The sequence below is a fragment of the Dromiciops gliroides genome, chromosome 1, assembly GCF_019393635.1.
Source record: "Dromiciops gliroides isolate mDroGli1 chromosome 1, mDroGli1.pri, whole genome shotgun sequence".
NCBI classification, from domain to species: domain Eukaryota; kingdom Metazoa; phylum Chordata; class Mammalia; order Microbiotheria; family Microbiotheriidae; genus Dromiciops; species Dromiciops gliroides.
The window spans coordinates 223,161,471-223,187,070 of NC_057861.1; the positions used below are offsets into that span (position 1 = coordinate 223,161,471).

The following is a 25,600-nucleotide window of genomic DNA, read 5'->3' on the forward strand; positions in this document are numbered from 1 at the left end:
ATAATGATAATATACATATACATATACATATAATTCCACATTATCAAGACGTAGGTAGCGGATTTCATCATTACTGTTCAGCAGTTTGATTGTTATACTGATCAGTGTGCCTAATTCTTTCAAAGTTGTTTATCTTTACAATATCATTATCACTATATAACTTGTTCTCCTGGTTCTGTTCACTCTGCATCAATTCATACAAATTTCCCCAGGTTTCTCGAAAATCAGATTATATTAGTATTACACCACACTTATATAAAAAACATAACTATTCAGCCATTCTCCAGAGACTCCCATTATTTACAACCTCAAAAAAAGCTATAAGTGTTTTTGTACATCTTTAAGAGTTTTGTTTCGCTTAGGATGAATGCCTTTCTCAATCTATACCTTCCCTCTAATTTCCTCTTTCCGTTTCCTATCTCTCATTTCTCTGGATGCATACATTTCTGTAGGGTGTGTGTGTGTGTGTGTGTGTGTGTGTGTGTGTGTGTGTGTGAGTGAGAGAGAGAGAGAGAGAGAGAGAGAGAGAGAGAGAGAGAGAGAGAGAGAGAGAGAGAGAGATGTATAAGAGGCAAAACTCTTGACTACCACTATTGGAAAAAGAACCTATAAGTCAGTATTATTGTTACATTGCTGATAAGATCAAAATTTCACAAGGAGTAATGCAAACTAGCACCAATCTTCAAGTTCATTTTTACTAGTTCAAGCAAGAAAACTCCATCCTATCATCAATCCCATCTCTGATAAAAGCATCTCAAGTAATATATCAACTCCAAACCTACAGCTCCAATACAAATCTCTAGCACAGAAAAAAAAATTTAAAAAACAGGAAATCTTAGCATAAGAGAAATAAAAAAATGCTGTAGAGTCAACAACACTTTAGTTATCCAAGTTGTGTGTTTTGTTAAAGATCAGAAATCTTACTTTCTTGTACATTATTGTCTGAAATCACAATCCTCCCTTTCATCAACTTCAAATTTTCTGATTCACCATTTCTTTTCCATTTACACTGACAGTCCAGGTCCTCATTATCTAAAACTTGTATTACTGCAGCAAGCAAGAGCCTTTTAGGTCTACCTATATCTAAACTCTCCCTAAAACAATATTTATCAAACAGCTGGATAGAGTGCTGTGCCTGGAATTTTTAAAAAGCCTGAGTTCAAATTTGACCTCAGACACTAGCTGGGTGACCCTGGCATGTCACTTAACTTCTGCTTTCCTCATTTGCAAATTGGGATACTACTAGTACTTACCTAGCTGAGCTATTGTGAGGAACAAATGAAATAACACTTGTAAAAAAGCACGTAAGCATTATATACCTGGCATATAATCAGCTCTATACAAACACTTATTCCCCTCCTTCTTTATCATGTATTTCAACTAATCAACAAGCTAAAATTACTTTTGCTATTACATCAAATACAAACTCTCTGCTTGACTTAGTTATACAGTCCACAATCAAGATCTACCCTAATTTTTCCATACTCCTCCCCAAAAAGTGAATCAGGTCTCCTTAAATGTTTCTTCTCAACATTTTCATCTCTTAACTTTACCTATACTGTACCCTCTCCCAACAATCTATGATAGCCTATCCTTCTCTATGCTGAACTTATTACGGGCTTCAAAAAGCGATCAAATCCTGCCTCTCCCAGGGAGACTTCTCTGACTATGAACTTAGAAAAGACTGTAAAGATTAACCTTTATAGACATGGAGTAATCAAAAGACTGGACAAGAGATATGATAGATAAGTGCTAGCAACAGCAATCTTACAAATAAGAAAAATCTGGGGGGCAGCTAGATGGCGCAGTGGATAGAGCACTGGCCCTGGAGTCAGGAGTACCTGAGTTCAAATCCAGCCTCAGACACTTAACACTTACTAGCTGTGTGACCCTGGGCAAGTCACTTAACCCCAATCGCCTCACCAAAAAAACAAACAAACAAATAAGAAAAATCTGAAAAAACTACCCCATATTCCTGCCAGATTTGCTTCTGTTCTTTTAAAAAAAAATCAGGTGTATTCTTTTTTTTTTTAAAGTCTATTCTTAATTTTAAAAATACATCCTTTTAGTTTCTTTTTTTTCCTAAAAATCAACAAATGTGGATAGAAACAGATCTTGGGAACTACTACCATGAAATTTAGGGTTATACCATCCTCAATATATAGATACCATATACTATACTTGTGTACTATGTCCTATAATTTTAAATACACTAGATCATATTGATCAAATCATAGATACTGGTTCTACATTTTCCTATATGGTGCTAACTTACCCATTTACGGTTTAAATAATAAGATGAAGGAACTTTCCCAGAAACTGGGAAACACAACTTGGGTTTCTGGTTTGATAAATATCTAAAATCAATTTTTATTTTTGCTACTGCATAAAGAAAAATAAGTACTTTTTGGCTACTGAAAACTGGTACTAGACAGAAACCAGATGTATAGTTTGTCTTACACCTCAGGACCTACAAAATGCAAAACTTTTACCAAAGTTTTAAGATCCATAAAAACCAAAGAGAATACTGAGAACATCTATTTTTATTAATATTTAAATTTGTTCTCATTTAATTTATGACCCACAGTTCTAAGTACACAAAGAAAATTAAGATAACATTCACTGTACACTCCCATACTGAGATTATCCAAAAAGGTATCAAGAGTGACTAAAAAGTAAAAGGAAAAAAACAAGATATTTAGAATCAAAAGACCTGGGTTCAAATCCTGCCACTGCCGTTTACTACTACCTATAAGACTTTGGACAAGTCACTTGTTTCAGGACCTTAGTTTTCTCATCTGCAAAATCAGTGGAATAAATGGCTTAAAATCCCTTCCAATTTTAAATCACAGAATAAAAACATAAAAAGGGGAAAAAAGCAGTTTGCTGATCTTAAAGTGAGGGAAAGTAAGGTTAATTGACTTGTGGAGCATTGCAATTAGAAAAACAAAGAACTAGGATGGCATTAAAAGCAGATTTTAAGAAAACTAAATCCATTTTTTAAATTGTAAACAAGTTTTAGGCACTACAAAGTGGGATGGCACCCTTTGATCAAAATGGTTACAAAATGTTGAATAAAAAATTAATATGAAAGTTATTAACAAAAGATGAGATTATCAAAGTCATCGTCAGGGTAGGAGATAAACACCAGAGCATAAACAGAAGGAACTCTACATGACAGTTTAAAAAAAACTAGTGGGGGAAACATTTTACTTTATTGTTAATATTAACATTAATCTTTTATAATTCCCTAACATTTTATTGAATTTTTTTAAAAATACATTTGCCTTAACAATAAAATGATTTAGTGGTTTATTTTTATACCAGAAAAGAAACAAAGGAATTTAGAAAGCATTTAATAAATGCTTGTTTAACAATGTGATTATAATGTAATTTGAATAGTTTAAAACATATGGATGATATCTGATATATAAACAAATTCAACATTTTAATCAGCCTATTACCAATCAGGTTATCCTTAGGCTTAAGTCAGGTTAGTTATCCAAAGGCTAATTATCCAATTAGTGGATTATCCAAAGTCTTGGCTCTTCTCTCCCATGGTTTGCATTTGTGACACTAGTACCATGTAGTTTTAGCATCCAAAAGCAAAAAAAGGAACATTCAAAGCTGACCAGCCTCTGCAGAGAATACATGTTCATTTTTCTATCCAAATCAGAGGGAGAAGTTTATGAAATTTTAAATAACTAATGAAAAACATTTTATTAAATACAAAAGTAATTTTTCTATATTCTCAAAACCTCCATTTATATGAATGGAAACTATGATATCTTTATTAAAATAACTGAATTAGGATTGTGTCAGATAAAAAACAAATTTTCTTGTCAACACAAAGAAACAAAAATGCTGAAATTTTTTTTTGCAAACCCACTGATTCCATAATCATTCAGCTTTCTGTCTAAAAAATTATACTAAACTCTACAGGAATTAACCTAAATGATTAAATTAGACTTATTAAAAACCAGGTGCATTTTACATTTTAAATTCCACTAGTCGGGCAGCTAAGTGGCACAGTGGATAAAGCACCGGCCCTGGATTCAGGAGGACCTGAGTTCAAATCCAGATTCAGGCACTTAACCCTAGCTGTGTGACCCCCTGGGCAAGTCACTTAACCCTCATTGCCCTGCAAAAAAAAAAACAAAACAAAACAAAAAAAACTTCAAATAAATGAAATAAAATTCCACTAGTACAAACACAAAAAGACTACTCAAAAATTTTTGGCTGAAATGAAATGGTTATACCATATATAAATACATGTGTACAATTCTTGTAGAACATTAAAATTTTAGTTTCTGATGGGATATTGTTTGCCATTTTAATACCTAATGATTTCTATGAAGCTAATATGTAAGGTGAATTGAGAGATTATACGTATTATATACAATTATTTTATTATAAAAATATGAAAAAAAATTGCCAACTTTACATTGTAGAAACTATTGAGTACTAGCTATTCAGAATCAGTTACTAAGGTTATGAAGAGAATGCAACCTCATGAAAAATCAAATCCAACTCACACTGAAGCTAAATAGCCCAAACTGTTGACTATGTAGAAGGGATTCCCAATCAAGGTTGGACAAAATGAACTTTTAAGTCCCTTCCAACTCAAAGTTTATTATCTTATTGATTCCCCCCTTATAGATGACTATAATCTCCAGATGTTTTTGCTAAAAAGGAGAAAGAGTATGAAAATTTAAAATTCAATCAAAATCAAACACAAGCATAAAATTGATAAAATTCTCCTAAATGCTATTGCCTACTAAGTATATCAATCAAAAATGGAAATAAGATTTAATGACACGAAGCATGATATAGTAAACAGAGTGCTAGATTTGAAAATCGAAGTTCTAGAGTAAGTGCCAACTCTGGCGCTTCCCAGCTACATGACCATGGGCAAAACATTTAGCTTCTGTGAGCTTTAGTTTCCTCAGCTGGAAATAACTATATAGTATCTACTTCAAACAACTGGTTTGTGGTTCAGATGAGGATGCAAAGCACTTTGAAAACCTTTCAGTGCCACAGGCAAATAAAACTTTAAAAGTTACACAGTGGGCACCAAATCTGTTAGTAGAAGGGAATTTTCCCACTACTAATGAAATCACAGATCTAGTTTAAAAATAACACCTAAAGTCAGTTATTATGAAGTTCTTTTTTAAATGTTTTCTATTGGGGCAGCTAGGTGGCGCAGTGGATAGAGCACTGGCCCTGGAGTCAGGAGGACCCGAGTGCAAATCTGACCTCAGACACTTAATACTTACTAGCTGTGTGACCTTAGGCAAGTCACTTAACCCCAACTGCCTCACTTTAAAAAAAGTTTTCTATTGATGACTTTTTTCTAGACTTTATCACTCCTCCAAACAAAATACCTTCCCTTGTAACAAAGACTTTTTTCCAGTTTAAAAAAAAATAGTTCAGTCAAATCAACATATCATCTGTATTTGACAATTTATACAATATTCTACAATCATAGTCCCCAACTCCTGAAATAAAGGAAGAAGGTGCATTTTTTTTCAACTCTCCTTGGGCCAAGCTTGGTCACTATGATGACATAGCACTCAGTTTTATTATTCTTTCCATTTATATTATTACTGTCATTTTGATTATTGTTTTCCTAGTCACTTCACATGAATTTACTGTCTTCAGGGTTCTATTAATTTTCTTGTTCTTTCTTTTTAATAGCACATTTCAAGTTGTTTCCAAACAAAGCACCCTCCTCCTTTAAAAAAAAAATTGTCACTTTTCTACACAAATGATTGTATTCTGCTCAAATAAATTTAAGAATTTACCATAATTTTATAACAAATCTTAAACATACAATAAAAATGAAGCAATACATTATCACTGATACAGGCTCACAGAAGGCATCCTTTAAGATCATCTTACAGTTGAAGAATAGACACAGAGCCCAAGCTCACATAGTAATAAGTAACTGAATCAGGACTGGAACCCAAGAAACAGACTCAAAATTCAGTATACTCTTTCCACTATACCATACTGCCCCTCAAAGTAGTCCCTAAAATTTTTAAACCTCCACATGAGGATGAACTAGGGACCAGGGGTGAGGAGAAGCAGCAGGTCCATCACCCTCCACAGAAACAGAACCCGGCCTAGGGACCTTCCTTCAAAACAAGGTAGAGGCGGCTTGGATCCAGAATCTAGCCAAGGGGAAGAGCAGAGAAGAGCATTCATAGTCCTCGTTTCCAAAGTAGGCAGGCAGGATGGACTCTAGCCCTACCTATTTACAGGGCAAGAAAAGTGAAGGGTACACTAAACTTCCATTATCCTCTTTCCTTTTCCTCCAGTATGAGGAGTGGCTCCGTCCTTTCCCCTGGGTAATCAACCTCCCTTACCCCAGTCTATCACTATGTTGCCAATATCAATAGCCTTCCCACTTTTGTCACCCACCAAAAGGTCAAACCAATTAGTCTTGCCTTTGCTGACTGATTCAAACTTTGTTATCATGGGGTGAGAAGGGGGAAGATTGTCTTTAAAAATACCCAATAATTTTTTACATTAATGTGCCTCCCCACAGGGCCACACTCCACAGTTTGAAAAACTGTGCATTACATTTTGACAATTCCCTAACAGATGGGCATCTATTTTGTTCCCAGTTTTTGCTACCACAGAAAGCACTGTAATTAATACTAATATATACATGTGATCTTTCTACATCATGACCTCTTCCTGCAGAGGACATACTACTACCTTTGTGATCACCATTTCCACTTCTAGATGTTCATTAACTGTCACTTTAATGAATTCTAGAATTTTGCCTTTTGACTCTGGGGAGGGAAGGAGAGAGTGATATATTTGGAAATTAGGGTAGTTTTTTTTTTTAAAGCTATCAGTAAAATAATTTAAAACAATTTTGTTAAAAAATTTGCAATGGTTCGAAGACTCTATACTCTTCCCTCTTTTGAAATGTGGAATAATTGCTAGTCCAGTTCTCCATTAACTCTCCTATTCTCCATGATTCTTTACAATTGCTCAATAGCTGAGCATGCCAGTTATTTCAGTACTGTGGTAAAAATTGTGGTAAAGATTAACATTCCTGTTTTTTAGCTAACTCATTTGGGAGGGGCCACACCTAGCCCACCCTGAGGTTACAAAGGCCGATTTTTGAAGAACCTCCTCTTTTGGGGGAAGAGAGATTGAATGTTCCCGGAAGGGAAGCAGGCTGCTTCCAGAACATGAGGGTTTTTCCGGAACTCGACTTTTCTGCTTGGGCCCTTGTGGTGGTGGTGCTCGGCACATGTTTGTGCTCTGTCTCAGGCGACTGCTATCTCTGTTCAGCAACTATAAACTTCCAGGTTCAGTGAGTTATTTACAGAAAACCCTAAATTCCTTTGAACTAGCTAAATTGGAAAGGGTCGGGGTTAATCTTAGAGTTAATAATATTTATCTGTATTTCTATTTTCCTATTTCCTTATCTTTGATTTTTATTAGTTTCACCTTTGTTGTTTGATTAATTCCCAAGTAATAAAATCTCATCCTTTTGTGAACTAAAGCTTAGAGGTTCCTTTCTTATTGGCCTGGGAGAAATATCTAAAAAGGGCAATTCAGAGGGGAGGATAAACCTTAAAGGTCCCTCATATTTCCAGGACCCCAATATTAAGGTGAATCACCCAAATAACACTCAGTATATCAAATTTTGGCCCTCACAGTACCTTGAGAAGTAATTCATCTGGGTCTGGTAACTTGAACCCATCAAGATAAGTACTCTCTTATTACCTCTCAGCTAAATTCCCTATATTAACCACTTTTATAATATCCTGAACTAAAACTTGATTCAGAAAATAATGAAAACCTATTGAAGGATTTTGAGCATCAAGGCAGACAGGTATCATCAGAGCTGTGCATTAGGAAGATGAATCTGACAGCCCAGTCTAGGTCAGATTATCAGGAAGAGGCTTTCCATGGGGAAGATCAGATGCAATGGCCAAACTAAGGTAGTAAAGAAAAGATCAGGGCAGCTAGGTAGCGCAGTGGATAGAGCACTGGCCCTGGATTCAGGAGTACCTGAGTTCAAATCTGGCCTCAGATGCTTGACACTTACTAGCTGTGTGACCCTGGGCAAGTCACTTAACCCCAATTGCCTCACCCCCCCCCCAAAAAAAATCAGAAGAGTTGGAGCAATATTATGGACTAAGAATCAATTAGACTTAACAACTGATCTTATATGTTGGTAATAAAGAATTAAAGATAGCTTGCATTTTAAATACTTTATGATTGTGTAACATTTTCTTATACATACACATACAAAAATATAACTGGCATAACTTGTTAGGTCATTAGTAGAAGTATGACTGAATGGCTAACTTCTTGGCCATCCCTCACAGAAATGGAATAGTGGGTAGATTTTAGAGATGATTTTTCTTCCTGTATAAATTGACCTTTGGCCTCTAGAGGTCCTTTCCCACTCTGATTCTCTAATTCTAAAAATAGTACCATTCAAGAGTCAGAGAAGCTGCTTTGAGGGTGGAAGATGATGAGTTCTATTTGGAGCAAGTTAGGTCTAAAGTGACAACAGATTACAGATTTCCCAACTAGACTCCGAATGATTTTTTTTTACATTGAAAAAATGAAAAATCAACTACAAGAAATTCTCCTGATTTATTCCCTGCCTCCTACTGCTTTATACTCCTGTATTCTGTAGTTATCAATATTGGCAAATTGTGTCAAAGTTCAAAGTTTGTCTTCCTGATGAAAAAGAAGATAAGGAGGCATTAAAACCATTAACACTAGAATAACACTAGAATAACATTTTATAAACTTAATCATAGTTCAGCCCCTTTGTTTTATACAGAAGATGAAACTAAGTTCCAGAAACATCAAATGGTTTGCCTTAAGACTACACAGCTAGTAAAGAGAGCAAAAGGCTATTACTTAGATCTCCAAATTTGTAGGGTACATTTCTTTCACATTCAAGTCTTTAATGAAGACTCTTCCACCAAATATGTTCAGAAAAATTGATTGGGTATGAAAATCTAGATGACTTTACAAAAGACAGTACCAGTTATACGAAGCTTTATGTTAGGGTCAATTCAAACATTTATTAAGCATCTATCAATCAACATGCATTTATTAAGCATTTACTATTTGCCAGGCTCCATTTTCAGCTCAAGGCATACAAATACAAAGGCAAGACAATCCATGGTCTCAAAGAGCTTATATTTTACTAGAGCAATAACAAGCTCTCAGGTCAGTAAATGCAGGACATATATGCAAAACTAATATAAAATAATTTGGGGGCTATGGAGTGGACTATGTGCAAGGTTCTAACTATGTACTAGTCACTATGGATACAAAAATCAAAATGAAACACTTCCTCCCCTCAAAGAGCTTATGTTCCACTAGGGGGCACAATATGTATGCAAATAAAAACAGTCATACAAATTTCTAGAGATGGTGAACACTAAGAACTATGGAGAAAAACAGTAAAGATTCTGTATAGAAAGACTGATTAGAATAAAGATTAGAATTTTGTATCTGCCCTGGGCAAGTCACTTAACCCTCACTGCCCCACAAAAAAAAAAAAGAGAGAGAGAGAATTTTGTATCTGTGAAGTCCTAAAGAAGGGAACTTAATGGGTGGAATTAATGGATAGGAATTAACAGCTACAAGCTTAAAGAGTTCAGAGGGAGTTCAAGCTCACACATTAAGGGAAAGTAATATATGACAACCTGATTATCAATACACAGTAAATACAAAATAAAGTGGGATGTCAATTTTCAATTCCACATTTCTCCCCCTTGTTTCTTGGGAGATATGTCTCCCATGAATCACCATGTATAAACCAAAGTAATATAATTAGGCATGATCATCATCCATTGGAATTAAATTAGCAAGAGAAGATTATAGATATATGTAGTCAGGCTGAGAGGGGAGATACACATACACATCATGAAATAAAGGAAACAATAATTAAATGCAACATTTTACACAGGACTAGAAGAAACTATGAAATGCAGGGTTAGTATGCCTCCTGGTCAGGAGAACATCCAAGGAACCTAACTGTAGGGCCCCATGAGAAACTGGCAGTGAGTAAGAGTGAGGGGATCATCCCTTCATGTTTCAGTAGCTGAAAAGGAAGAGGCGCCCATGATTTTGGAGGTAGTTTGACAGGACTAGTGAAAGACCCAAAATCTATGGGGCCCAATAAGTAGATTAAGTAATGAGGGCTATGGGCAATACTGGGCAGTGAAAGAATTTTAGCACAATTTCTTAAGACCAAAAATGAGTGATCTGTTCAACAACTTAAAGCCTATTACCAGCACCCTGACAAAAATTTTGAGGCATGGTCACCTTTGGTACAAAAGCAAATGAGAAAATGAAGTGAGGGTATTAACAAAGTCCTTTGTTGAGTTCTGCCAGTTTGCTAGGAATTCTTGATGTAGTTGAAAAGCAACATATGTGTTTCTGAAACGAAATTCCCAGGACAGCTCTGAAGGGGGTCCTCCTTCCAGACAGATTTGTCTCTCCAGTTCCAAGAGCATGTAGGAAAACTGAATACAAACTTTAAGTACAACCTTCTAAATACCAAATTCAGAAGGCTGTACTAAATTGTATTGAGTTTGCGTTAACAATAGATCTATAAGTACATCACCTGAAACTTGAGAATTTGTTTTTACATACCACTTGCTGTTTCTATCTTTACCTAAATCCTATACCTGATGTGGACAGAATGAAGGAAGAATCTTAGAATCTATGAGCCCTCTTTTCTCTTAAAATTATCAGAAAGAGATTTCAAAATAGGAAAATAATTTCAATCATCAATGCAATTTTAGAAGTGGATGTGAAAAGTTGAGGGGAGAACTTTGCAAAGACAAAGGCAGAATCCTCTTAATTCAGTTTCCCAAGCACGATATTTCCTTTCTGAACAAGAAATGTCCCTGTGTGGTTAAGTGTGAGCCTAGCTTATAGTCTATAAATGCTGCAGAACTTTACTAACTGAATGTCAGCAGATAAAACTGTAAAATTCTTACTTTACACCAAGTTGCATTATGCAAATTCAACTTTAAGTAAAGAAAATTCTGAAGGAAATCTACATTCTAAAAAAATACCTATGTTAACTTTACTGTACACTTCCTGCCCCTTGGCATCCCAGAAAGATGACCACCAGTGGTGAGAGGAAACCTCTGCCCCACAGCACCCACCCAAGTCTCCAGCCCTTGCAGGCCTCTTCTTCCAGCCCCTACATGTCACATACCTTCTCCTGTTTGTATCCCTGTTTGGCCCCCAAACCTGTGTCCCTCCCTTGCCCCAATGTGTTCTTCCTCTCTATTCTAGCCAGGCTCCCACTTAGTTGTCCCTGGCCTCACATGTTCCTGCTCCTCCTCTCACTTCTCTATCCCTGGTCCCCACATGTCCTTGAACCATGTGCCATTCCTTTCTCTCCCTTCCCCACATCCACAGGCAAATTTGCAGTATATAAAAACTGCTTTACTAGAGGTCTAAGGAATGGTTTACTTACATAAAATGAGAATTGTCTGTATAAAATGATCCTCAATCCAATTTTGAGAACTTGTTACTTAAAATATACTCAAGGCCTGTAAATATTATAAGCCAATCACATACATATACATTTGTGTATACACACACACACACCCTTTTTTTAAAGAAAACAACTTCTTAGGAAATTTTTACTAATGCTTGCAAACTTTTCTAATATTCCTCACCTAATTCTCCCCTTAGGAGGTTATCCTACCCATATCACTCTGAAAGAATGGGATACTTCAAGAATTTAACATGAATATATAACTATGGTGGGGGCAAAGCTAGGAATTCATCAAATTCAGATTGAACACAGTAAGATCTATCATACTTGCATCCTATGATATTAACTCAGATTCTATTTCAGTGGTTATCTATTAATTAACAGAGTTCCACTGTTGGTGTGCCCTGATTATAAAAATTTGCTATGAAAAGAAAAGGGCATGGTAATGATGATATCAAGACCAACTCCTTAAAAGCACAGACTGACGAAGTCAGAACAAGGGGAAAAAATTCCCTTAGCTCTATTTTATTTCAAGCATGAGTCATGTCTGCCAGTCAATCAAACAGTAAAGTTCCACAGTATTTATAGGTACAAGCTAGGCTCAATTAACCAGGTGGTAAAGTTTCTCATTCAGACAGGAAATAGCATACTCAGGAAATGGAGTCAAGAGGATTCTTACCTTTGCCTTTCCAAGGTTGTTCCCTCAACTTTTCCCAGATGCTAGACATCCACCTGTAGCAGTTCTCAGACTGCAGTCCCTCTGGGCAGCACAAGGTATTCCTCTTGAATGGCAAGCTATTAGCTTTGCAATTCTACAAGTATACCTGAAATCAAAAACTCTGAACTACATAAAATTAAAGTCCCAGAAAATTTCACCTTGCATCACAGCTTAAAGAGAGGTTATCATTATTTTTCTCATGCCGTAATATTTATTTGGGTTTTTTTTGTTTGCTTGCTTGTTTTTGGCAGGTGAATGAGGGTTGTAACTTGTCCAAGGTTACACAGTTACTAAGTGTCAAGTGTCTGGGGCTGGATTTGAAGTCAGGTTCTCCTGAATCCAGGGCTGGTGCTTTATCCACTACGCCACCTAGCTTCCCCATGCCGTAATATTTATTAAGGCTATTTTATTGAGACTTCATGTAAGAATAACTTCATTCTGGAGCTTTATTCATAGTGAACAGTGGTTCACATATACAGTTGATAAAATGTAACTTCATTACATATTAATTATTAACACATACCATTTCAAAAATTCATTTGGGGGGGGGGGACCGGGACCCGGGAGCGGGACAATGAAGATTAAGTGACTTGCCCAGGGTCACAGTGTCAGGTGTCTAAGGCCATATTTGAACTCAGGTCCTCCTGAATCCAGGGCTGGTGTTTTATCCACTGTACCATCTAGCTGCCCCATGAATTCATTCTTTAAAGTTAATTTGTCAATTTTTCCACTTTGGCTGGGAGAGAGCCTAATTAACTCCTCAAACTGGAGCACTTTCACAACATGCTGTCAGCAAGGCTGGTAGATCTTATGACCTAGCTCAAGCAGGAAGTCCAAAGAAACTTCGCAGACAAGGATCTCCTAAGAGGATGTTGTTATTCTCTTCTCCCAATGGTGAGTTATTATTGTCATTATTTTATAATTTAAAACAAAATATACCCCACTAAATATTTAACAGCTTTTAAACATTTTTGTCAATTCTTTTTAAGAGTTCAATTGATAACAAGCTCCAGATAAAGAAGTAAGTTATCTTTCTATTGGCAGTTCTGACAAAATGGTTTCTCAATTTTCACAATATAAGATTTTAGAAATACAATAATAACATACACAATGTTGTATTTAAAACTTATTACCAATCAAGTAATATCAAGTGAAATGCATTTCCAAATTTTCTTACATAGAAAATCATTTATCTTGTTACCTTTTACACTAGTCACATCTTAATCCTGCATGGAGTAATTAAACTCAACAATAGTTTATATACTGCTTACCACATGTTAGGCTTTTTCTTATTTTTAAAGCTTAATTTAAAGATTTTGAGTCCTGCACCTCTGTAGTACTTTAAAATGTTTAACTTCTGATCTCTCAATTGTAATTTGAATTTCTGATAAGTATCAGCAATTTTCTGACTTCTGCTAATTTTAAAAAGCACTTTTCAAAGAGACAAAGCATTACCAAAACATATATTATATATACATTAATTCATGTAAGGTCTAAATGTTTTATTATTTATCCTCTTCTACCAGCCAGCAGCAACTGTGTATAATAAGCTTCACAATTATGTGATTCTACAGATATAAATGAAAGAACATGTTGTTTTAGTTTCAGAACAAAAATTTCATCCAAATCAATTCTGGGTTCATAATTACTAATGGCAATATTTAAATCTTATTTTTTCCCAAGGGTCCACTGTTTTCAGTTAGCTCCCATTCAAAAAGTTAGTGGTAGCAAACCCAGATTCCCATAACTGTTTCTTTACTTCTTTTTTTACTTTGCTTCTTTACTTTTAAATAACCCAAACAGCCAAATCAATTTCTTTTATTTTCCTAAACTTCCCACAGGGACATCTTAAAAGGGAAGATAAAGGGCACATTTCTCCTTATACAGAGGCTTCTCAGTAGTAACCTCAGCAGGAAAAGCTACTTACTAAAGTTTTTACAAAAGCCTCTACCATAACTATTTACAACAGACAAAAGAAAACAATATTTTCTTTATCAATTAACTAGTATTTATGAAACTTCTGCTTAACCTTTCAAAAATGCTGTGAATTTTCCTTTGTAATCTTGTACTGATTGGAAAAAGGAGACATACAGTACTTGTCAAAGAGGCATTTCTCTAAAAAAATTCCTCAAATCTCTTATCTCAATGGGATCAAAACCCTTCCTCAAAACTCCTTTATCAAAATTCTTTACTTTCGAATCTTCCATTCACAACTGTGTCTGTATAAACAAACTCCAACTTTCTTTTAATTTTCTACTCATCCTTCTCTCATCACTACTTGCTTAAACCAACTTCCTTTCTTTTTTATATCCCTGCAGTGGACCTCCATTAAAGCCCTTCAAAACTATCCTTTTTTTATTTCCATATTCTGATCTGCCACTTCTCTTACTTTTTTCCTACTTTCTTAATTTCTCTATTCTTGATTTCCCCTAATCATATTCCAGACTGTCTACAGACTAAATCTTTGTTCTACTAAATTTTACTTTAAAAGTAGTAAAAATTTTATTACACAAAACCAATTAATTGCAATACTATCTTTTTTGGGGAGGTGGGGCAATGAGGGTTAAGTGACTTACCCAGGGTCACACAGCTAGTGTCAAGTGTCTGAAGCCAAATTTGAACTCAGGTCCTCCTGAATCCAGGGCCGGCACTCTACCCACTGTGCCACCTAGCTGCCCCCAATAGCAATACTATCTTAAAGGCTTAGAAATGTACAGTTCATTCCATTTTCTTCAGGTGATTTTGTCTCTAGTAGACAAGTACAGTTATATCATTCATAGTAATTAATTGTTCAGGCGGAACAGAAGCAAATAGAAGGATAAAACAAATGTTATTCCAAATTAGAATTTACTTAGGTTGATCCCTGATTTAAACAGGCTTCTCTGTATTCTTGATTAAGAAAGTGTTAATAATGGGTAGTTTTTAAAGTACCAAATCAACCTAAATGATGAACTCCTTTCTCTTATCAGTGAAATCACCTTCCTTCTTTGAATGCTAACAATAAACCTGTCACTCTCAGGGGAAAGTGACAAAAAGTCTAAGATATGATTCTATAACAGCATTAAATTTGCTCACTAATAGTACGTTTAATACTAAAAGAAATTTTCCTTTTTTAAAAAACATTCAAACCACAATTTAGAAATTTATATTTCAGTAACAAAATTTAGTCTCTAAGTTTACAATACCATCATCTTCTAGAGACTGGGAACAAAGACCCCCTTGCTGCTTCTCCCAGTTTCTTGTCCACCCTTCCAGCCTAGCCAGAGTTAGAGAGATGGGAAAAGATCCTTTTAAAAGACTTTTAAAGTTCCTTTTTCCTTTGGTTGATCAGGGCAAATGAAAAGGTAATTCTGCTTTACACAAACAACATAAGACAGGCACATCAAATCAAAAGTCAGACACAAAGAGCAAAATATACCTAATGACCATAGATGGTATGGTCTTTCTAAGGCCACCTTTTACCTTTGAAAAGTTCCACTTCTTAACCATCTCTGACAAGGTGGCCCTTCCTGTTACAATAAAAGCATACAATAAGAGAATCGTGATTTCTAATTTCTTAGTGCTTGAAAGGGAGTTTTCAATGTAATAGCATTCTTAGAGGTTTTGGCTTGGCCTCTATAATTCCCTCCTGCACAGGTCCTAGACGACCTTGTAGAAGGAGGAAGTGGAAAAGCAAGCCATAGCTTGGACAGGGGGCTGGAACTCCCTTAGTAGGGGCCAAGGATCAAGGGAGATAGCCCAAACCTCCATGTCCCCCCAAAAAGCCTAGGGAGACTCCTTGGGCCTGCTAAAAAGTGGCACCCATTGGGGCATGTAAACTCTTTGCATAGTGGGAGAGTAGGGAGAGAAAAAGAAAAGGGGAGAGAAGGAACTCTCCATATCAGGAGGAGAATTAGAAGGAAGAATAAGACAGGATAAAGAATAGAGGGCCCATTAAGGAATAAAAGCCAGTAATTCACTTCTAATTTAATTTAAATATTTATGAGGTCCTGGCACTTTAAATGACAGGGTCTGTCACTTTAAGATTCAAAGTGGCAGTTTTCAAGTGCTAGAAGTTTAAAATGTAATTTTTCTACTGTGAAATTTCACTGATACCAGTTTCCCTTTCTCTAGTCATTGCCTTAAACCATAGCTTGAAAATTCAGAGCAGAGAAAAATGAAGTACCTTTGATCAAATTTATCCTCCCTAGCTCTCAAAATCCAACTCTACTCTTCTTAAGAGAATCTTTAATGTACAGCTAAAAGTCCTCTCCTTTAGGTTAAATTTGGGGTTTATTGAGACCAATTTGCAAATCTCTGTTCTTAGTTATCCCCTTCTAAATGGGAAGTTGTGGTTTAGACCATATTTTACACAATTTAAAGGAATTTTAGGGGGGCAGCTAGGTGGCTAAATGGATAAAGCACTGGCCCTGGAGTCAGGAGGACCTGAGTTCAAATTCAGCCTCAGACACTTGACACTTACTAGCTGTGTGACCCTGGGCAAGTCACTTAACCCCCATCCCCCCCCCCAAAAAAGGGAATTTTAGGTCAAAATAATCATCTTTAACAGTTTCAAATTTCACCCAATTTAGTAGCATGCTTCTGCTCCCTCATTCTCATTTTCAAATAGCATTCTTTTTTTATTGCTATCATTAGGTCCCATAATTCTCCTGAGGAGTCCCAAAGGAGTGTGCCTCAGCCCCAGTAAACCTCTCTCTACAAATTTCCCCAGATGTTTACCAAGAAAATCTGCATAAAGAGAATACAATAATGTCCTGGGAGTGCACTCCCAAAAGGATTAACTAGTGAAGGCCTTTCAGTCCCTCTAGCTACTACTACTAGAGGTCCCTCTAAATCTTTCTGAAAAGATTTGTTATTCCCCAAAGATGATTCTCAGAGGAGTTCCAACTGGTAAGCTAATACTGGATCCCTGAATTCAATTAAAAGAACTTACTGAAGTTTGATCCTATCTTAACTAGGAAGACTTGGGTCAAACCTGAGGGGGAGTTCAACCTCCAGGACAGTCCCTCACAGAGAAGTTCCTCAGTCAAGTCACCAGAGCACTCTAAGAAGTTCCTCTAAAAGGCCAACCCAGGGGGATCAGGGTCCCTTACTCAGGTCCTGCCACAGTTATCAACTGTCATGATTTTCAAAATCAACACTAAAGAGAAACTGAGACAATAAAGTTCCAAGAATGTCCAACTTATTTATTAGCAAGGCTAGCAACTGCCAACAAAAGGGAATCATGGCTCCTCAGTAGCCAAGGATGCATCTGACAATGAAGAAAGCTTTTTATGGTCACAGAGAGGAACCCAAAAATAAACAGTGACATCAATCTGGCATAACAAAGGTATATCTCACTTTTCATTGGTCAGAGTTAAGGTTATAAACCCCAAGTTATATCAGTTTATCACAAGGTGGACTAACATCCTCCAGAAAGCTCTATAGTTGCCAATTTCTGAGGGAGAACAGGGAACATGCAACTTACCTGTTATTAATTTCTGATTAGAATTTTCTATCTGGAAAAGTCCTGAAGAAGGGAACTTAATAGGTGGAGTTAGGTCAGAGGGAGTTCAAGCTCACACATTAAGGGAAAGTAATATATGACAACTAATATACAACAAATAATACACAGTAAAATAATAGAAATAAAGTGGGGTATCAATTTTCCATTCCACATATTACATGAATGTCATACACAAAATTATTTACTACTCAAGCAGTGACTTACTAAAGCAGACCTCACTGGGAAGTTTTGTACTGACTCAATTTTAAGTAGGTATAGATATGATGAGTTGATATGTATTTATGAAGGGCAGCTAGGTATTGAGTGCAGCAGATAAGAGTGCCAGTCGTGGAGTAAGGAAGACTCATCTTTCTGAGTTTGAATCTGGCCTCCAACACTTACTGTGTGACCCTGGGCAAGTCACTTAACCTTGTCTGCCTCAGTTTCCTCATCTGTAAAATGAGCTGGAAGAGGAAATGGCAAACCACATCAGTATTTTTGTCAAGAAAACCCAAATAGGGGGGCCAGCTAGGTGGATAAAGCACCGGCCCTGGATTCAGGAGGCCCTGAGTTCAAATGCCACCTCAGACACTTGACACTAGCTGTGTGACCCTGGACAAGTCACTTAATCCTTATTGACCCGAAGGGAAAGGGCAGGGGGGAGGGGGAAGAGAGGAGAAGAGAATAAGAATAAGAAAACCCAAATAGGTTCACAATGAGTCAGACACAACTGAAACAGGTGAACAATACGAACATGTTATTTATGAAGATAAAAAGGAGGAGAAAGAGACACAAAGACATACATAACTAAAAGAGAAACTGAAATCATAGAGAGAGAAAAATGAAAAGACAATTCTTAAGCACTCATGTGCAAAAGCTCTAAGTTCGGGAGGTGCCAAATACAAAATCAAAGGAATGGAAATGAGATGTCCCCTTCAGTGCATAGGTCCTCTGGTATCTTAAGTTCCAAAAAGATTAGAAAACACTCACAAGAAAATCTCATCTACCCACCCCACCTTTGGTCACTGCATATTTTCTAAATTATCTGCCAGATCACTGAAAAAGTATTCAAGTTAAACTTAAATTAAACAATTCAAACGTTTATCTTACAATTTTAATGAGAATTTTAAAAAATCTATATGAAGTTTAATATATTCAGCACTTGTATAATAATCATATTTCATGGAACTTTAATGTAGGGTTATTCACCAAAAGTGCCACACTGGAGCCTAGTACAAACGTTGCCACTATATTAGTAGTATAGAGCTTGAAGAATAACATATCCAGCGGTCTGGGGCTCTGTGACTGGAAAGCCTTCTAGCTAAGCCTCAAAAGAAATTTAAAAGCCTACTCCTTTAGGTGGGAAAGCAAGCTAAGTACAGCCACTTTTCTAAAAGCTATTAAAATATCAAAAGTATTGGAACTTGAATTTAAAAGAGCATGTTGGTGCAGCTGGATTCAGGAGGACCTTCAGGTCTGACCTCAGACACTTGACACTTAGCTGTGTGACCCTGGGCAAGTCACTTAATCCTGATAGATAGATAGATAGATGATAGATAGATAGATAGATAGATAGATAGATAGATAGATAGATAGATAGATAGATAGATAGATAGATAGATAGATAGATAGATGATAGATAGATAGATAGATAAAAAAATTTAAAAGAGCATGGCAGAGTCCACCCTTCCCATGAAAAAGAGACAGCACAATGATGAAGGACTTTAAACTGTAACCAGAAGCTAAAAGCAGGGAAAAGCTCCAAAATCATGTACCTGCCTACAGTAAGTAGAAACTACACACCTAGTAGAGACAATGTACAAAGCAGAACAGTTCCTGGCAGAGACAATGAAATCTGGCAGAGTAACATTCATTAGAGACAATGCATCCGGCAAAGCAGTGTATGATACAGAATATGTGTAAATAAACTATTTGCCTGGCAAATAGTTTGGTCTGGAAAAAAAGCAGTGTTATAACAGGCCAGAAGATATGACTGCCTTGCAAACTGGAGGTACAAGTTGCTCCATATGTGTTTCCCTGGTCACATCTGTGCCCCTCTATGCAAATGTTCTACATGTATGCATGCTTCACATTGATGATTATGTGTATTTATCAAGTTTAAGGAGAAATTTTTTGTTTACTAATGTTAGTTCATTAGCTTTGGGAGAGAGAATAGCATTTCGGTTAATACTCCAATTACTATTCTACTTTGGTTTCTATAGCTTAAGAACTTGATTTCTTTTTCAGTCCCATTGTCCCAAATCCAAAAAAATCCATCATCACCAGCAATAATTTATGAATGCCTACTATGGGTCATAAAATATTTTAAATCCCTTTAATATTATGACATATTTCAAAATACCTAAATTATTTAAATATTTCAGCATTATATCTCATTTTAGCAACTAAAACTCTACACTCCTACAGGGCTGAATAGGGCTAATCAACTAAGATTCATACAGTTGGTACATACAATATATTTGTCAATACCATCATCTTAAGCCAAAAATCAACGAATAGCTTCTTAGAAAAGATCCTTTCCACTGGTGTTTTTTTAAAAAAAGATACTGAGGTCAATGTTGTATATGGGAAAGAATATCAGGAAACATGCCTTCTACTACAAGCTCTTCCATTAACTCACCACATGACTACAAAAGTCATTTATTTCACCTCCCTGAAACTGTTCCTAATGAATTTGTTGGTCTAGAGCACTGGTTCTCAAAATGCGATCCTAGGATCTCTAGGGGAACCCCAGACTTTGAAGTCAAAACTATTTTCCTAATAATAAGCAGCTTTTTTTTTACTATTTTACTTATTTACCATATTTTATTTTATTTACTATAAAATATATTTATTTTATTTACTATATTTTACTTATTTGCTTTATTTACTATATTTACTTCCTTGTCTAACTATATAACTGTGTGAGGCCAAATTTACTTCATATACTTTAAACAAACCAACATATCAAGAAGTGAATGCAGAAGCTGATGATAACATTAAAGAGATTTGAAAAAATATGTAAAACAATTCCACTTCTCACTAAATGGTTTTTTTGATCTGAAAAGTTTTGGGTTGTTTTTTTTTTTTCATTAAAATGCTAATTACGGGGTCTGCTAGGTGGTACAATGGATGAAGCACTGGCCATGGATTCAGGAGGACCTGAATTCAAATCCAGCCTCAGATACTTGACACTCATAGCTGTGTGACCCTGAGCAAGTCACTTAACCCTCACTGCCCTCCCCCCAAAAAATGCTATTTATGTTGACATGTAGTGGGCTTATTATTTTAAACGATAAAATAATTTTTAAATTATCAGTTTCAATTTCTAATGTGGAAAATATCAATAGCTATAACTCATATAACCAAAAGCTCTTTAGGGTTCTCAATAATTTTTAAGAGTATAAAGTGATCCTCCTAAGACCAAAAAATTTGAGAACTGCTGAACTTAGAGGATCTTAAAGTCCCTTCTTCAACTCCAAAATTCTATGATTCTATGGTGTTATTTTGTGAAATTAAAAAATGTGTTCTTCCCTGAAGTGAAGCCTATCTGAAATGGGGAGTGTGGAGGTGGGGGTGAGGTGGAGATTATCCACAATCAGCCTAAAAGGTAAAACAATAACCTGCACAGAAATGTGCAGTCTATGTGAAGAGACAGAGTACCAGACAAAAATTCAGTATCCCAACTCTGATATAGGATCTTCAAGACAGGAGGATAAATCTGACCTCAAGCAATTGCTATTCTAAATTGTAATGCAAAATGTTAATACTATCTGCACAGCCCTAAAACACTATACATTATTCAGTATGTCATACTTTTAGATTTGACATAACAGAAGCCTAAGAAGTACTCTCATCTGGATTTCAGAGTCGATATGTATACTCACTGAAGTCTTTGAACATGGAATTGAAAACTGAAGATAAATCTTTTTTACTAATCTGCTTTTATAAAATTATGGTGAATCAATACTTAATGTCATTTTTAAATGTAAACAAGGGGAGGGGCAGCTAGGTGATGCAGTGTATAAAGCACTGGCCCTGGATTCAGGAGGACCTAAGTTCAAATCTGGCCTCAGGCACTTGACACTTACTAGCTGTGTGACCCTGGGCAAGTCACTTAACCCCAGTTGCCTCACCCCCCCCCCCAAAAAGTGAATGTTAAAAGTAAACAGGGGGGCTATTCTTTCCTGAATATATCACGCATACGATCAAGCAAACAACAAATTACCTAACTCACCCATTTGAGATAGATCATGTGCCCTACTAACACGTAAATTTCCAGTAACAAAGTTGTTTACATATACAACATATTAATGTGTTATTAGGAAACAAGTTTTACATAGGAGGAATACTGCTTACAGAGGAATATATTAGGAATTTAGCATTTTAGGCTCTCTTCCAAGTTCTAGCATTCAGTAATTAAAACTTGGAAGGCTCACTTAAAACCTTGGTACCTCAGTCTCATAGTTCAAAGATAGCAACGACTGCCATCAGTAACTTGAGCACAGAAGTTCATGGTATAAAGAGATTTAATGGCTCCCAAATGAAAAGACCTACTTATTGTAACCTTCAGTTTCCCTAACTGGATGTTTTAAAGTAACCACCTTTCTGCTCTTTAAAATTTATACCCAAGAATCCCTAGTATACTTTACATTCAACTCAACAAACATCAAGAGCTAGGATGTGCTAGGTCCTGCAGGAACCAAAGAAGACAAGATCCCTACCCCAAAGTGTTTACATTTAGTCAGGGAAAAAAAATCTGACTTAAATAACTGCATCTATGATCACTATTCTGCTTCTTTAATAAATAAGATTACCCCTTTTTCCCAAAAAATTTAAATATACCCCAAAGTAGAATGCTCTATTTGCTCCCATAACTTTCCAATATTTTTGCTTTAAGAGAGGAATGAATTATGTAAGCACATGGGTCCTGACCCAAAGCAACCCCCTCACATTAAAAAAAAAAAATCCCATTTACTAAGTAAAATAAGTGACTCAGTTACTCAGCAATCATCAAAAAAGAAAATTAGCTTCTCTATTTTTTAAGGTTCTCTTGCCCAATAATTCCTCCCTGTTTTAATCGAGGTGATGTGCTCGTGAGAACAAAAAAAAAAAAAAAAAACAAGGAAAGGAAAATGATTTGCAAGTAACTGAAAGTTTGTGACTATGTTCAGTAGCACTTCCCTCAAGTTTTAGGATGGGGGATTGAGGACCTTTGGTTCAGACTAAGGGCAAGGTAAGTACTGTAACTTCAGCTCATATCCACACAGATCAACATGCATTAGGGGGAAGACAATGGTGCCCAACCAGCCCAAAGAAAAAAGAAAGGAAGGATGTTTAAATGGGTGACAATAAAAGGGCAATGACATTCTCCCCATCTCAGCTTTATTAATTTCAGTCTTTTAATCCTTCTAATAAAAAGAAAGTTCTGCTTAAAGAAAACCATTTTGGAGGCAGCTAGGTGGAACTGTAGAGAGAGCACCAGCCCTGGAGTCAGGATGACCTGAGTTCAAATTTGACCTCAGACTCTTACTGTGTGACCCTGGGCAATTCACTTAACCCCAACTGCTGAAGAAAGGAAAGGGAAAGGGAAAGGGAAAGGGAAGGGGAAAGAGAAAGGGAAGGGGAAGGGGAAGGGGAAGAGGAAGAGGAAGAGGAAAGAAATCCATTTTTAGGTGGTGGGGTCAAAAAAAACTTGAGAGAAAAAAGTGTTTATAAAAATAATCACATGGGCTAATAAGCTTCTTAAGCTTGCTAAATACTCAGTCACCATCCAGTGATACTGGCCGCCTTGCTGTGCCTCACACAAGATAGTCCAACTCCTAATTCCAAAACATTTTCACTGGTTGTCCTCCATGCCTGAAATGTTCTCCCTTCTCATCTTTGCTTTCTGGCTTACTTTAAGTCTCAGCTAAAATCTCACCTTCTGCAAGAAGACTTTCCCATTTTCCTTTCATGTCAGTGCCTTCCCTCTGTTAATTATCTCAAATGTATCTTGTTTATTTGTACATGTGCATGTTGTTTCCCCCATTAAACTGTAAACCTCTTCTAAACAGCAGCTATTCTTGCCTTTCTTTGCATCTCCAGCACTAAGCACATCACATTCCTGGCACATAGAAGGCACTGTATATTTAAAAATATGTAATTTTTTCCTCACAACAATCTTGAGAGGTAAGTTTTAACATCACCCCCATTTTACAGATAGGGAAAAAGAGGCAGAAAGCAGTTAAATGACTTGCCCAGGTCCACACAGCTAGTTAGTAAGTCTTTGAACCTGGATTTGAATTCAGGTCTTAACTTTTGCACCATACCACCTAGTTTTCTCTTGACTTGAACCCCAAACTTTGATAAACTCATACCAAGTTCTACCAAGTGTTCTTCCCAGAGTTATGCCGTTTTATAACCCCCCCCAAATTCCTGTCTTTTCAAGCTCAACTACCATAGAATCTTAGCTCTTTAGAAATGCAAAGAACTTTTAAAAATCATTTAACCAATCCCCTCAATTTTACAATAGTTTAGGAAACAGACTGGTTCACAGAATTGCATTTCACTTAGAGAGGACATCGGGTCCCATCTAGTTCAATGCCCAGAGAGGTTAAGAGACCTATATAGTGCCTTAGGGGATTAGTCTCTAACTTCTGGTCAACACACACATATGAACAAGAAGTTACAGAGTAGTGTCCAAAGTTATTTGGAAGTCTTAAAGAGAGCTGAACGTTAGCTGGCAGGAGAATAAGTAGTACATCCTGGACTTGGGGGGGGGGGGAGAACCACCAAAAAACACACAAAACCCTAATGAATGCATCTCTTTTTGCTAAAGGTTCAAGCTTCAACTGTAGCAAAAAAATGTTTAATGTATTTAAAAATTTTATTTTATATAAAATATAGAATAGATAATTAAAATATGGGGAATTTCATATATTTCATCAGTTTGTTCTATCCATTTCATTTAATATTCTAACATGCTGGCCATTTGCAGAAGATCAGTCTATGCATAAGTATTTGCCCATTTGAAGACAAGTCACCCGTAAGTGAACAGCCAAATGGAAATGTTACAACTTCTTTAAAAAGTTCATCAAAATCTTCTGAATGGCTTTCAAATTCTCACAATTAGTTCAAAGACCATCTATGTTTTAATACATGGCCATATTTTCACAATGGACAATAAGGATAACAGATCTAGAGTTGGAAAGGACCTGAATATCCTCTTGCTCTGTCAGTCTACAGAAGAGAATACTGAGATCTAAAGAGGTTTAGTGATCTGCCCAAGATCACAGAGGTATTAAGTAACAAAGCCAGAATTTGAATTCCGGATTCAGGATTCCCAGAGCTTGGCACTACTTCAGAATTTCAATGTAAGTAATACTGCCTTCAAAAATGCAGATCTCAACCCGTTCATAATTGCCATCCTTTATGCATATAGATTTGTAAGTCTACCACAGGGGGTCCACTCAATATGCCTTTCTTTCTCTTGAAGTTGCACAGATACACCAACAGAGAATTCAGGTTGTCTGTCAATTGTCTCTTGCTTTAACTGTATAACTGGTCCGCCATACATCTGTCAGCATAATTTACTCCCATATCATTCATTTTAGCAGGCACATCATGTGCCTCCTGTCCTTTGGGCAAACACTAAATTTATTACATAATGTGCAGTTATATACAGCATCACCAGAACACTAAATAGCTAACATCTAGCATGCCTACTATGTGTCAGGCACTTTACTGAGTGCTTTACAATTATTATCTCATTTGATCCTCATAGCAACCCAGCAAGGATGAGGAAACTGAGGTAAACAGATTAAGTAACTTGCCCAGGATCACACAGTTCTCAAGTGTCTGAGACAGGATTTGAACTGAGGTCTTCTGAACTACAGGCTGG

At 36.3% G+C, this 25,600-nt stretch overlaps 1 protein-coding gene across 2 annotated transcripts in view; it reads right to left on the reverse strand.

Moving 5' to 3' along the window:
- VAPA (VAMP associated protein A) overlaps window positions 1–25,600 on the reverse strand; it is a 71,628-nt gene that overhangs the window by 42,511 nt on the left and 3,517 nt on the right. The window contains exon 1 of one of the 2 annotated variants that reach the window (XM_044004327.1): window positions 12,195–12,258. The exons of the other annotated variant lie outside the window; for it this stretch is intronic. Coding sequence (XP_043860262.1) covers window positions 12,195–12,243 — 49 coding nt within the window. The 5' untranslated portion in view covers window positions 12,244–12,258. Of the gene's footprint in view, window positions 1–12,194; window positions 12,259–25,600 lie in introns of those variants that run through there. 2 annotated transcript variants of the gene reach the window in all.